This window comes from Rousettus aegyptiacus, unplaced genomic scaffold, assembly GCF_014176215.1.
Source record: "Rousettus aegyptiacus isolate mRouAeg1 unplaced genomic scaffold, mRouAeg1.p scaffold_m13_p_12, whole genome shotgun sequence".
NCBI lineage: Eukaryota > Metazoa > Chordata > Mammalia > Chiroptera > Pteropodidae > Rousettus > Rousettus aegyptiacus.
This window is the reverse complement of record NW_023416287.1, coordinates 53,285,025-53,299,584: the sequence shown is the minus strand read 5'-3', so window position 1 is coordinate 53,299,584 and position 14,560 is coordinate 53,285,025. Positions and strand designations below refer to the sequence as shown.

Sequence of the window (14,560 nt, the reverse complement as noted above, 5' to 3'; positions counted from 1 at the left end):
TACTGGTGTCGAGAATAAAGTAGAAAACATCTTTTTGAGTTGGCTCAATTATTTTCATACTTCTATTCTCTGTGGCAGCCATTCATGACATATGATAGGAAAATTCTGAGTTTAGAGATCGCAAAATCATGGACAATTGCAATAGGATATATAATGGAAGGAGAAAAGGGGTACTTATTCTTTATGGAACAAAAAATGCCTTCAGGCCCCATATCAAGTAATATTTCCCATCAAATTCTCTCTCTCTCTATCTTTTTATTTTTGGCTTTACAAAATATATTATTGCTTCTGATCACAAAATAATACCTATATTTAATGAGAACAAATTGTTATGGTCCATAACAGTTATAGACATATATTTTCTTTGTATGTAAGTATATTGATGAAATTTTAACACTTTACATAAGATAAAGATCCATTGTATAATAACATTATAATGTATCATAATGTATCATAACGTATGCAAGACTATTCTTTCTTCCCATACATAAAATATTCATCCAGTATCCTTTCTTCACTATTTAAAAAATCTATACAAACTTGCAAATGTTTTCACTGACTCTTGCATTTTATAATGCTGAATGTTTTCACTAGAGATAAAATTAACTTTGTATAATTGATTCTATGAGTAGTTTTATAAAGATAACATACCATGTGACTCGAGGTTCTGGCCAGCCAGAAACAGAGCAATGTAATTTTACGTTTTCTTTCTCCCAAACAGTGTGAGAACGAGGTTTAATAACAAACTCAGGAGCATGGAGAAGATGATCTTCATTCAACTTTCTATGAAATGCTTCGGTTTCTTCTAACTAAAAAAAAAAAAAAAATCAAAATATGATAAAATCAAAGAAACCTGCACTAAAATAACAAGCAGAAACCGAAATCATCATTTTTCTATTTGGAGCTTTACTCCTGTATCCAAGTCAAATATATATTTCTTGCTCCCTTTTAAAACAATACACCATTTAATTTTTAACATTCTAAGCCTAAGCAACATATTTTATTTCCCTAAGACAGGCTTTTTAAGGTTATTTAGAACCTTAATTATTTTTGAAACCTATAATTTCATAGAGTTCATAGCTATTAAATTTGTCTTTCTTTGATCTATACATTTTGATTTCTTTCTCTTTGTTTTCTTTAGTTTTGTTTCTCCACAAGATCACATATCTCTTAATTTGACACAAGTCAGTCTATATCTACATACGCAAAGTTACATGCATTTCTACTTTTGTAAGTTATATTAAGTTGTCTTTTCTTACTGTTTTCCTCAGTGACAGGCGTTCTGCCTTTTCTCGAATTGCAACTTTCCTTGACTTCTTTTCAAAAGCTTCCTCTTGGTGAAGAGTGGATGAAGACTGTTTTGATACTGTGGACTGTTTGGATGTTGTGATTCCTTCTTCACTAGCAAGAAGATTCCTCTGGGCTATATAAGCAGCAGCTTCTTTAATTCTTTCCTCTTCTGTGTCTGTAATTCCACTGACATGCACTTGGCTAAAATAGAGTAATGGCAAAATATGGTTATTGTGGATGGCAGTGATAAGATGGCTTAATTTTACTAAGTTCAAAGTACCAAATCTCAGAAATTGTGCACTATGCCTAAAGAGAACCTGATAGAAAAACCTGGTAAATCAGGAGCTATCTCTTCACAGTGAAAATAATCTTCACCTTAACAAATACTGATAACAACCATAATCATATCTATTATGGCCCTGGTGCTTTGGCAGGTACTTTTCACATACAGTATATCATTTACCCCCACAACAACCCTCTGAGGTAAACTGTATCATTTCAATTTTAGATATATGGTAACAAGGCTCAGAGAAGTTAGGTAACTTGCCCAAAGTCATTTCCTTGGTTTCCTTAGTGTGTTCAAATGTGATTGAATCTATAATAAAAGATTAAGTTATTACTTCCATCCAGAAAAGGCAATATTGTAAAATAAGATGCAGTTTGTGTGCCTGTGATTCTGATACATGATTATGTGTTTTATCTGGATTATATAACTCAGCTGATGTAATGCATTGACCACAGATATTGCATGTATGAACAAGTTTTAAATTTACATGAGATCCTTATGCCTACTGGGTTTCTCTCTAAGATAATAAAGGTTATACGTACATATGTATGTGTAGCTATATATGTATGTGTGCATATTTAATATGACAATCTTCATTTGTGCTCTCTCAGCTCTTATGAGAAGAAATGATCAAACTCACAATTGAAGGGGAGATATTTATAAAAGTGACTTGTTTTTATCCTTAATAATGACAATGGCAAGTGATTGGTAACACCCAAAAGTGCTGTGTCTAATGTAGTAGTTTATAATATAATGTTGTTAAAGATCTTTGGATTATTTTTAACCTCCTTCAATACATTTGTTGTCGACCTCATTAGATTTTTAGTAAGGAATATATTGATTTTATAAAAGATTCCCTTAAAATTAAGTCTCCTTAGATCTCTTTAATACAGAATTGTACATTTACTTTTCTTATAAAAATAATTGCCTCCAAATTTAAGCAAATACTGCCATTGTGTTTTTGTGTTCTTGATAACTGAACCTATGCAGTTTGCTGAGGAACGGGATCCAACATTTGCCCAGGTTCAGAACTTCTCATGGAATATAAGAGTAGTCTACTTTGTTTCTTACTAAACTTATTAAGTTTTAATTTCTTGTTCCTTATTCTATCTCTCCAAATGCTAATAAAATAGTCTCTACTAAGGAAGTAAGTAATATATCCACTATAATTTAGTGAGAAAGAAAAGAAATGGAAAATTTTTAGCTTAACGTCCTATCATAATTTTATTTATTTATTTATTTATTTATTTTTGAATGCAATTAGAAGTAAATGAATTAAAAAGTGAATACAAAACAAATCATCATGAAAATGCTTGGAATTCTCTATAGAGGTTAATATACAATAGAGAGATTTCAAATGAACTTTGTAATATGATATAACATATATAATAATGGATTAAATTCAATGCTCGTCTTGCCCTGAGTTGAGACAATTGTATGTAAGAGCATTTAAGTTTGCATTACCTCTAACAGCGGATGTGTTGATATCACTCTAGAGGGCAGAATGCAGTCCCACTACCCTTGCCTTTTCCATTTATGAATAAGCTTAACCTCGAAAAAACTCCAAATATTTCACATGAGAATTCAAGTACACTTAAAAAATTTTTTCGACCCAAAACAGAAGGGATATTCACCTTTAAGTAAATATAAGTATATGCCAGTGATAACACTACTATAATTTGGGTACAAGAATATGATGCTAGCATGCTGACAAAAATACACTACTAGCAATTTAAAATGAATTTAAAACCTCCCCAATGCTCTGACTGACTATATCGGATGGTCACAGTTCAAAACCTGTTGCTGACACAGTCAAGCCAAATTATTGGAATGTAAGAAGTGGAATTTTCAAGTATCATCCAAAGAAATGGTATTTTCCAGAAATGCACTGTAATTACAGACTGTATGCGCATTGCATTAACCACGTGACTTGCAGCAAGTCACTGAACCTTGATTTCCTTCTCAAAAATTGATATACTGATACCTCTCCAGGACTGTATTGAGAATTTAGCAAGACAATTTATATAAAGCATTTAGTATGATTCCTAGAAAACAATAGGTACTCGTAGATGTTCATTTCTTTCCCATCTTCTTCTTTTGTTGCTAATACTGTAAACACCATTATTAAGTATTATTTTCAACATAGTAATAGAATATAAGAGATGACTCCATATAAAAAATAAAGGAAAACTGGAAATAAAACCTAAAAGATAAATTTTTGTTTGCATTTTCTTTTATCACAATTTATTTTATAAATTATTATTTCTTGAGACTGGCCTGGAAGAAGAAAAATTGCTTTGTAGACAAAGGGCAAGGGAGAAGACTGTGAGAAGTTTCATTTCATGCCCACACAGGTAGAGAGGCATGTCATGAAGGTTAATGTTAAGTTAATGTGGTTTTTAAATGATTTTTTAAAACAATGGGGAAAAAGTGGAAAATAAAATATTTCACTCCTCTACCCTAGTTATCTCCTATAACTAATGTGAGAGCATATTAAATTTACTGTGAAGAGGCTAAGTCTGGACAGGCATACTTAGTAATATAAGCACATTTCTCTGGAATTTCACTTTTAAAAAATCAGATATCAAAAAATCAAAGATATCAAAAAGCTAAAAATAGAATATTTATCCCCTTTCTTTCTAATTCAGTTCAAAGCAATTATGACATTAGCTTCTGCAACAATTCAGAAAGGAGCAGTGGGAAGAAAAAGGAAAACACAGAGAAACAAAAATTAAGAGCATGTTATTGCCCACTGAATTTCTTGATAGCATTCGACCTGAGAGGATGATTTCATTTTGAGTATCGCCTTAGCTCTGTTAATGATTCTCCATTCAAAGGAAAATAAACAGAAAGTTCTCACTAAACTTTAATTTGGTGTCTTAGACAAATTTCCTTTAGGTACTGTTATCATTTAAAAACTGATTATATTATAAACACAGAAATTTGGCATTACACAGATTAGTGATTTAGTGATTATTTTGTTTGACGTTTACCTCAAATAAGAAGTAATCTATTTTACATTCAACAAATATAAACCAGGCACTCAAATTATGAAGCAATTCTTTTACTTAGCCTATGCTATATAAGAATTTTTCTTCCTAATGAATATTAATTAAAACCGCACTGGGAACCAAGATATTTTCCATCTACTGAAACATCTCATCTGATTTTGTTTTTTTAGTACATCCAATATTTTTGAGTTTTGAACCTTTCTTTGTACTCTATCTATAGCGACTATATATAGTATTCAATCACAAGCAGCTAATACTCTCCTTCTAATTTCAACTAGTTGCATAAGTGGAATTAAGTTCCTAATCATTCTCTTTTCTCATGTAGCCATCCTATGTGATAGCAAAGATGCTGACAATAAACACATCTTCCTCAGTGTAGCATTCCAGGGTTCTTCAGATATTTCTCAATCAGAACATAGTAAGTGCTCAATAAATGTTAACTGCTATTATTATTATCTAACAATATTTACTCTTCACTTTCTAATAATGAAAGCTGGGAAGAGAATGCATACTCACCGTCCTGAGAAAATGGGCACTATATAGTCGCTTGGTAGATTTTCCTTCTCCTCCACAGAGAGAAGGCTCTTCCTGGCTCTCTTTGTTTGGGGGCTGAACTTGGATGAATAATCTTCTAACATCAGACTGGAATCTGTAAGTCTGAAACAAAACCCTAATATTAGACAATAACAAAATGTACTTAAAACATTCAAAATACTTATAAAAAGACATTTTAATTAGTGGGAAAATTCCCAGATTTCTAGGCCTCTGTTATAATTATATTTTATCTTTAAAACTAAATCTCAGGAATATTTATACCAGGCTCCTCATTTTAGAGTTGTGGAGTACTTACAGCATTTTGTAACTTGCCCACGTTTACATAACAAATTGGTAGCTAAACTAGGATTAGCTCCCATCTAGGTTAGTATTCTTTCCACCAATACTAGTGGTCTCCAACTTTTGTGACTGAGTACTCTTGATCCAAAAATATTGGGAGCATGCTACCAATACGTTTATTTATTTATAAGTTCTATAAACATACTACTGTATAAATATTCTCACTTTATGAAATGTTCAAGCAATAGAAAAATTTTAAAGACCAAAATTGGTTTAAAAAAAAGAAGTGCTAATATTTCTTTCTACACCTCTAATGGTATGTCTTCATGAACTCTACATTCTGGAGACAACACCACTTTGTCATATTGCCTGTCATAACTCTAAGGATGATTTCCTATTCCTAAATTTATTCACATAAGTTGACGTTATGAAATCATCACAGTCCAGTTGAAAATAAAGCACAAAAAAACTCATTAAACTTTACATGAATTAAAATATTCGTTCCTTAAAGATATGTTTGAAATCACCATATGATTTTTGGAAATTGTCCTAGGTTCCCAAAGATAAGTATTATTCATACTTATATTAAGTATGGATCTGCTTAATGACTATATTAATTTCTGAAAATATTCTGACAACCCATCAGCATGTTTCAGAAAAAATGTTAGATTATGGGCATTGTTCTTTGCTGACACTACTCTCAAACCCAGCATCATCCATCCTTATACGGTTATAGTTATACTGCATTAATGTTATCCCCTTCTATCTTTCCCACTGCTTATGAATACTGAAGAAGAAAGATGGTCTCAGTTATCTTTGTGTCCTCACACTATATTCAGTGACTGATATTGTTCAATAAATGTTTACCGAATGAAGTGAAATCAAAATTCATCCTCCTGTAATCATACCCAGGCTCGATGATTGACAACTCTGGCCTCACATCAGAATCAGTTGAGGAGCTATAAAAAATGACCAGTATAGGGGTGGGACTTCCGGTATGGTGAAGTAAATAGTTCAACAGTTTGTCTCCCCAAAAAGCAATGATAAAACTTAATGCAATTGTCAAAAACTATCTACTTAGGGCTCTGAAAACCCACCAAAGGTATACATTACAATGAAAAGTGGTTATTCATTAAAAGTTACTTAACTTCAGGTATAAACAGTAGGTGTTTATGTATATTCTTTCCTAGCTTCCCATCCCCCTCCTCTTGCTCAGTCCACAAGGTAGTTCTATCTAGGTGGGGAAATGGGTGAAAATTAGAATGTTCACTGACAGAAGGGGTTCATTTGATTTGCAGTAGTGCATGATAAGATTCCAACATCTGGCAGCATCGTGGGTAACAGTAGCAATCTAAATGACAAACGAAGAAGGGCAGACCAAAAGCTCAGTTAGCCTGAGGTTGCAATCATAGCTGGGGCCTGCAGCATACTGGCAAATCAGCCAGAAACTTAACGGGAAGATCTGAGAAATAAGACTACCACAGGGGGCCCTTATAAGCTCTCCACATGCTTACATAGAAAAAACTGGAGAGGGTCCAAGTTTTCCACAAATCATTGACTGACTCTAAGCCTGTGTATATGTGCAGAGGAAAGGCAAGAGAGTCTGAAGGTAAGCAAAGCCAGAACTTATTTAAAAATCACTTGAACTTTAAATGTGCTCCTTAATACACACACAGATCTATTGTCAGAGAGTGGAAGCGTTACTGGCACGAGATGTTTGAACACAATGTCTGACCACTCAATGACTATTAGTCTATGCAAATACAGCATGATCTCTGTGAATTCAAGCTTAAAAATAAGAACAAGAATTTTTTAAAAACTGAGCAGAAACATCAGTAGCCGCACAGTGGTGGGTTAACAGATTCTATAAATGTGTTCAGGCAAGTTAGTAAACAAAAACAAAACTCAGTACCCACGCAATCCTTCAATATATTATCTAACATGTCCCATTTTCAACAACAAAAATGAGAAATACCAAAAAATAGAAAAATGTAACCCACACTAACAGAAAAGAGAAGTAAACAAAAATTTTCTCTAGATAGGCCTTGATGTTGGATTTAGCATACAAAGTCTTTAAAACAGCAATTATAAATATGTTCAGACTCATTTTAAAAACCATGTTTAAAGAATTGAATGAAAGTATTACAACAACGATTCAAAAAAGAAAAGTCAACAAAGAGAAATTATAAAATAGAATCAAATGGACATTCTGCAGTTCAAAAGCACAATAACTTAAATGAAAAATGTATTAAAGGGACTCAACAGCAGATTTTAGACAGAAAAATAATAAATAAGCTTGAGGACAGAATGTAGTAACAGTCAATTTGATAATTGAAATAGCTACTAAGTGACAAACAGGTAGGTAGTGTATGCAGCACGGATTCGTTGGACAAAGGGATGATTCACAACCCAGGTGAGATGAAGCAGGACAGAGCAATTTTTCATCTCACTACTCAGAATGGTGTGCAATTTGAAAGTTATAAATCATTTATTTTTGGACTGAAGTTGACTGTGGGTAACATGGATAGTTAAATGGTGAATAAGGAAAGACTACTGTATATGTTAAAGTAAAAGGTTGAAAGAGTTATACCAATCAAATGATAACCATAAGGAGCTGGAATGGCTATATTAAAATCAAACAAAATACATTTAATCAAGAAATATTACTAGAGACAGAAAGGGGCATTTCGTAATGATAAAAGTGTTGATTCTTCAGAAAATATAACAATTACAAGTTTATTGCAGAGCTCTACCAACAGAACCCTAAAATACCTGAAACAAGTGACAGAATTAAAAGAAGAAATGGAAAATTAAAAGTAGTTGGAAATTTCAGTACTTCATTCTTAATAATTGACAGACAAAAATCAGCAAAGATATAGGAAAGTTGAATAACACTATCAATCAAATTGACCTAACTGACCTTTCTAGATTACTGCACAAAACGACAATGGAGTACATATTCTTTTCAACATGCTCCAGGAGAGTTCATGTATTAGTTAACAAAACAAGCTCCGTCAACTTGAAAAGATTTAAGTCATACAAAATACATTCCCCAACAACAGAAAAATTAAATAAATAAGAATCTACAATAAAAAGAAATTTAGAAAATCTCAAATATCAGGAAATTAACAATATATTTCTAAATAACCTATTAGTCATAAAAGAAATCACAAGAGAAATTAGAAAATATTTTAAACATATGAAAACAAAATACAACATATTAAAATTTACAGGAAACAGTTAAAGCATTGGTTAGAGAAACGTTTATTGATTTATGTGTCTACATTAAAAAAATGAAGACAGTTCTCAAATTAATAACAAATTTCCACCTTGAGAAGCTAGAAGACAGATTAAACATGAAACAAGTAGAAGGGAGATATAATAAATATTAGAGGAGAAATCAATGAAATAGAAAACAGAATAATAGATACAATCAGTGAAACAGAGGTTGGTTCATTTAAAAGATTAAGAAAATTGACAAAGCTTTCACCAACTTAGCCACAAAAAAGAGAGAGAAGACACAAACTGTAATAACCAAGAATAAAAGAGGAGATATCATCACCAACCCTACAGAAATTAAAAGACTCACAATGAAATTGTAGAGATGTCTTCATGCCAATGTATTAGACAACCTAGATGAAATGGAAAAATTCCTATAAAACTAAATTACCAAAATTAATTCAAGAATAAAATTTTAAAAATATGAACAGATCAATGACAAGTAAAGAAATTGAATTAGTAATATAAAATCTTCCCACAGTGAAAAGCCCATTCAATGAGGAATTCCATCAACTATTTAAAGAAAAAATACCAATCGTTTCTAATTTTTTTCAAAAATAGGAGAAGGGAACCCTTCCAAACTCCTTCTATAAGGCCAGTATTACCTAATATCAAAACTAAACAAAGACATTATAATAAAAGAAAACTACAGACCAATATTATTCATGGGCATAGAGGCAAAAATTCTTCACAAAATATTAGAAAAGCGAAGCCAGCAACATATAAAATAAAAAGTGTTTATTTCAGGAATGCAAGGTTTATTTAACATTTGAAAATTTGTGTAATATACCATATTAATAGAACAAAAACCACATTATCAACTAATAGATGTAGAAAACATACTGGGCAAAACTCAGCATTTGTTCATGTTAAAAACTCTCAACAAAATAGGAATGGAAAGGAACATCTTCAACCTGACTAAGTCATCTATGAAAAATCTACAGCTAATATCATATCTAATAGTAAAAAAACTTAATGCTTTTCTCCTAAAATTGGAAGCAATGCTATAATATTTGTTCTTGCCATTTCTCTTCAATATTATACTGGAGTTTCTAGTCAGGGCAATTAATGTAAAAAAAAACACAACAATACATTGTGGCATTGGCATAAAGACAGGGATATAGATCAATGGAACAGATTGAGAGTCTAAAAATAAACCTTTACAATCCTGGTCAATTGATTTTTGATAAAGATGCTTAGGAATTTAATGGGGAAAAGGCTAGTCTTTTCAATAAATGATGCTGAGACAACTGTTTATCCACATGTGAAAGGATGAATTTATCATTTTACTCAACATCACACACAAAAATTAATTCAGAAAAGATTCTATTATTCTTTTTCACATTTTAAAAATTTATTTAAATTAGTTTCAAGTATATAGAACATTGGTTAAACATCTATATAGTTCATAAAATGATTCCCCCAATTGCTCCCTCCCTCCCTGGCCCTCCATCTAGCCATCGTATTAATGTTAACTGCATTCCCTATGCCATGCTCCCCATCCCTGTGACCAACTATCAACTACTAATTTGTACTTCTTTAACCCTTTACCCCATTCTCTCAGCCCCCCACCCAATTTCTCTCCCCCCTGACTGTCACCAAATTGTCCACTATATTTTCTAAGTCGGTTTTTCAATACCATTCTTTATTCCTGTTTTTGATACTCGTTTTGACTTCTGAAAGAAGTCCCTTCAACATTTCCTGTAATTTTAGCTTGATAGCAATAAATTCCTTTAGCTTATTTTTGTCTGGGAAGCTCTTTATCTGTCCTACACCTCTACATGATAGCTTTGCTGGACAAAATATCCTTGGTTGTAGAGCCTGGGTCTTCATCCTGTCAAAAAAATTTTGCCAAGCCTTTTTGTCCTGCATAGTTTCTTTGGAGAAATCGCCTGCCAGTCTTATGGGTGTTTCTTTATAAGTAATTGTTTTGCTCTTGCTGCTTTTCATATTCTTTCTTTGTATTTAACCTTTGGTATTTTAGTTATGATGTGTCTTGATGTGGGCCTCTTTGGACCCCTGATTTTTGGAATTCTCTACCCCTGCTATCCAGTTTGATGATGTTATAGCTATAGCTGCACTGTGTCCAATGCACTGGGAATGGGGAGGTCTCCACAGGGAACAATGGATACTGCTGGCACTTCTGTACAGAGTCTCCTCTCAGCTCTCATTCTGACAATGTCTCCCTGTAAGTTCCTAGTGCCCCCCGCATGCAGCCAAATTGGCACTGGTGCTCAGAGCGAGCAAGTCTGTCACGGGGAAAATCTGCCCGCAGACGCGGCCCCCTCAAGAGGTAGGTGTCTGCTGCTGCTGCAGCCTCCGGCCCACTGGACCACTTGACCACTCGGGACCTGGAAGTCCCACATCCTCGCCCTGTCTTACCTTCTGCCTTTACAAGGAGATTTCTTGGATTTATCCCTAGTTGTATGGCTTGTTCAAGATACTAGGAGATTTTTCCTTGATGCTACTCCTTGTTTCTGTCACAACTTTGACTTGGTCACCAGAGGGATGAACAAAGCCTCTATCATTTATGCCATCCCGCCCCCATATTGTTAAATGTAAAAGCTAAAATTATAAAATTCTTAGAAAAAAAGATAAGAGAAATTTTATTATGTTGACTTAGCTAAAGAGTTCTTAGATATGACACCAGAACCATGATTCAAAAGTAAAAAACTGATTAATTAACCTTAATTGAAATTAAAATTTCTGGTTTTCAAAAGGCACTGATAAGAGACAAGGCACAGAATAAAAGAGAATATTTGTAAACATATATCTATTAAAGGACTTGTATATAAAATATTTAAATAACTGACAACTTAATAATCAGAAAAAATTTTAAATGAACAAAAGATTTGAATAAGCATTTCACTAAAGAAGACATACAAATGGTTAATAAGCACATTAAAAAATGGTCGGTATCATTATTTATTAAGAAATTGCAAATTAAAACCACAATGAGATCCCACTACATACCCACTAGAATGGCTATGATATGTAAGACAGAAAATAACTGATGCTGTTAAGGATGTGGATAAACTGGAGTCCTCATACATTGCTATGGGAATGTAAAATGGTATAACCATTCTGGAAAACAGCTGAGTGGTTACTTACAAAGTTAAACATAAATTTAGCATACAGTCCAGCTGATATTTTAGAAAGTGCAGGAGAAAGTTTATTTCAAACATTATTAATGAATAGCCTTTCAGATCGTGTTATATGTTAGAGTACTACTGAAATCTTCAGGCTTTATTTTTTAACTTTCTATAGCAATTTTATCAACAGAAAACTTATTCAGGATCCACTGTGTGCAAAATACTGTGCTTGACACTGGAATGGAAAGGGGATATGAAGATAAAGACCCTTGTTTCCCAAGAGCTTTGCATCTAGGGGGAGAGTGAATGCTACCAAGCCTGACACATTGTATTATGTCAATCAAGGAAGTATTGAAGGACAGAAGGAAGGCAGACAGATAAGCAGAAAGACTAGTGCAAACAAAATTAGAATTCACAGGCTTGAAAGAAAATTTCTGTCTGGGGTTATCAGGGACTTCTTTGTGAAAAGCTGGACATTGAAAGATGTGTAGGACATCCCAGGATAAGCTGTATGTACAAAAACTTAAAAATTAATGCTCGATTTTGATTGTTGAATTATCTATGTGTTGCCATTAGACTTTACTGAGTGATCACAATAGAGCTGAATTCATTTTATTATTCTAACATTTTTCCTTTAAAATTGCATCTTTATGTATATTTACAACTTAGTTCTGTTGCTCGTAAACAAAATTCTCAGCTGTTTACCAGAAGGAAGAGGAGACAATGGTTTTAGTAAACTATGGGATAGTATCTTGAGAATGGTCCTTCTTGACTGTCGCTGTTCATTTAGTCAGCCACTCCTCTTAGGGGCTTCTGGTATTTCAAGTTCCATTTCTTGAATCTTCAGAATCTCCAGCAGTGTCAGTAACAAGCACTTGGAGTTTGCATTCTCTTTTCTCATGTCAGCTTTCCTACTGGCCACATTTCCCCCTCTTGCACACTTGAAAGAAAATACCTCCTTTAGGCTTTTGTGAAAAGGTTGTTTTGAAACTACTTTTGATTTAGAGCAGTTTTGGTCTATGCTCTTCCTTTGATATAAGCATTATGTCATCCTCAACACTTCCTACTGCCCTTTCGATTCTCTGGTTTCCCAATCTGGACACTTATGTAGGATTCAAGAGAACATCAAAGTCAGACAAGCAGGAGTCTGAAAAGAACCTATCTTTTGCTAATATACTACGCAGAAAAAGCTTCTTACAAGATACAAACATGAATTTAGTTTAACCAACATTACCTTGAACTTTACTGACATGTAGTGTTATAATAAATAAGCATCTCTTGGTTTTTATTTTTTATTTTTTGCATTAATCTTTTTACCCCTTTCTCCATTTCACTCTCTAGGCCATAGAAATATCTCATTTTTAGTTTTCTTCAAAAAAAAAATTTAGCTACTTAAATAGAAATATACCCAGTTTTTCTCTTGTATGTACTGCTTTATTTTTTCATTATTTAAATTTCCACTGACAAGTAACGCTATACTCTCCTTTTCAGCTAACTCTCCACAGCTATTCATCTAAAAGCAAACACCATGGGGGTCTGAACCACTTCTTACTATGAATGTAGAATAGTTACATGTTCTAGAAAGAGTGAATGGTTAAAACACTGAGAGATTTAAATTTTTTATGGTTCTTATCTACATGCACCCTCCAGTTTTTATCTATTTCTGACTATTTCAGAAATTAATTTAACCAGTCTAGATTATGATCTATTTTTAAGCAGAAGGGAAAGATTTTACTCTCTATTTCCTAGAAACTGTATTATGCAGAACATTTGATAAGAGTAGCAGTAGATGCCTTATAGAAGCTAAATCTGTAGACTGAAAATTGTCCAGCTTATAAAAGTTAGTCTTATTAACTCACTTACAAAGCAGTTCAGCAACCCACATCTCACTCCACTTTGGGAATGGTCACTGTGATTGACTAGACATTACATAAAAGTTACCTTCCTCATTTGCAGTGCTCCTGTTTTCTTTTGTTTTATTTAGAACAGCTGCTGTGGGGGACAAAGCCTGTTGCAATGGATGCCTTAGTCTTCCAGAATTCAGAGATCTCAGTAAGGAGGCTCAGATACACCCCACTGTGTGAAAGAGCCAACAGTGGACAGAGCTAACCTTTCACCTCCAAGCTCAGGATGGTAACTGCTTTGCTCTTCCTCTACCTTTGGCTGACTCATTCTATTTCTACTCTATTAAAGGATGTGCCTTCCTTCTCACAGCATGATTCACCTGCCTATGGAAGATTAATGTCATTCTAGAGGTTACTTGTATCATCTAAACTTAGATTTAACCTACGAAGTAGCCCAACAAATACTATTTTCAATGTAAAGCACAGGAAGTAGAGAAGGAATCATGTCTTCCTAGGCCTCTTTACATATCTGTAATTGGAGGGGCTTAAATTAGATGAGCTTTTGGTCTTTTCTTGCTTTAACATTCCAGAGTTCTATGCATCAACAAATTGCTGATTATAGTTCTCTCTCTGCCAGCAAGCTGCACGTTTATAACGGCAAGAGTGGGGGCAGGAGATTGGTATGGTGAGAGCTCCTCTCCTTAGACTCAGGGTTCATCTTTGGGATTCAGAACATAACTCAACCACCTTTTAAAGAAGTAACTGGCTTTTCTGCTTTCATTGGATATTCCTCTGACCTTCTACCATATAGGAAGGAATGTGACTTGTCATTTTCTTGGTACTTATATTTTGGAATACAAATCCCAGAATATTGTACAGTATGTCCTCACTTAATGTTGTCAATAGAGACTTGGAAACTGTAAT

The 14,560-nt window shown here is 33.4% G+C and overlaps 1 protein-coding gene across 3 annotated transcripts in view; it reads right to left on the bottom strand.

Annotated features, from left to right (window-relative positions):
- Positions 1-14,560, bottom strand: part of MYOM1 (myomesin 1) — a 133,814-nt gene that overhangs the window by 107,753 nt on the left and 11,501 nt on the right. For all 3 annotated transcript variants that reach the window (XM_016157028.2, XM_016157012.2, XM_016157021.2), the window contains exons 3-5: positions 5,104-5,244; positions 1,260-1,491; positions 652-809 (exon numbers count right to left, since the gene is read on the bottom strand). In XM_016157028.2, coding sequence (XP_016012514.2) covers positions 652-809; positions 1,260-1,491; positions 5,104-5,244 — 531 coding nt within the window. The remainder of the gene's footprint in view (positions 1-651; positions 810-1,259; positions 1,492-5,103; positions 5,245-14,560) is intronic.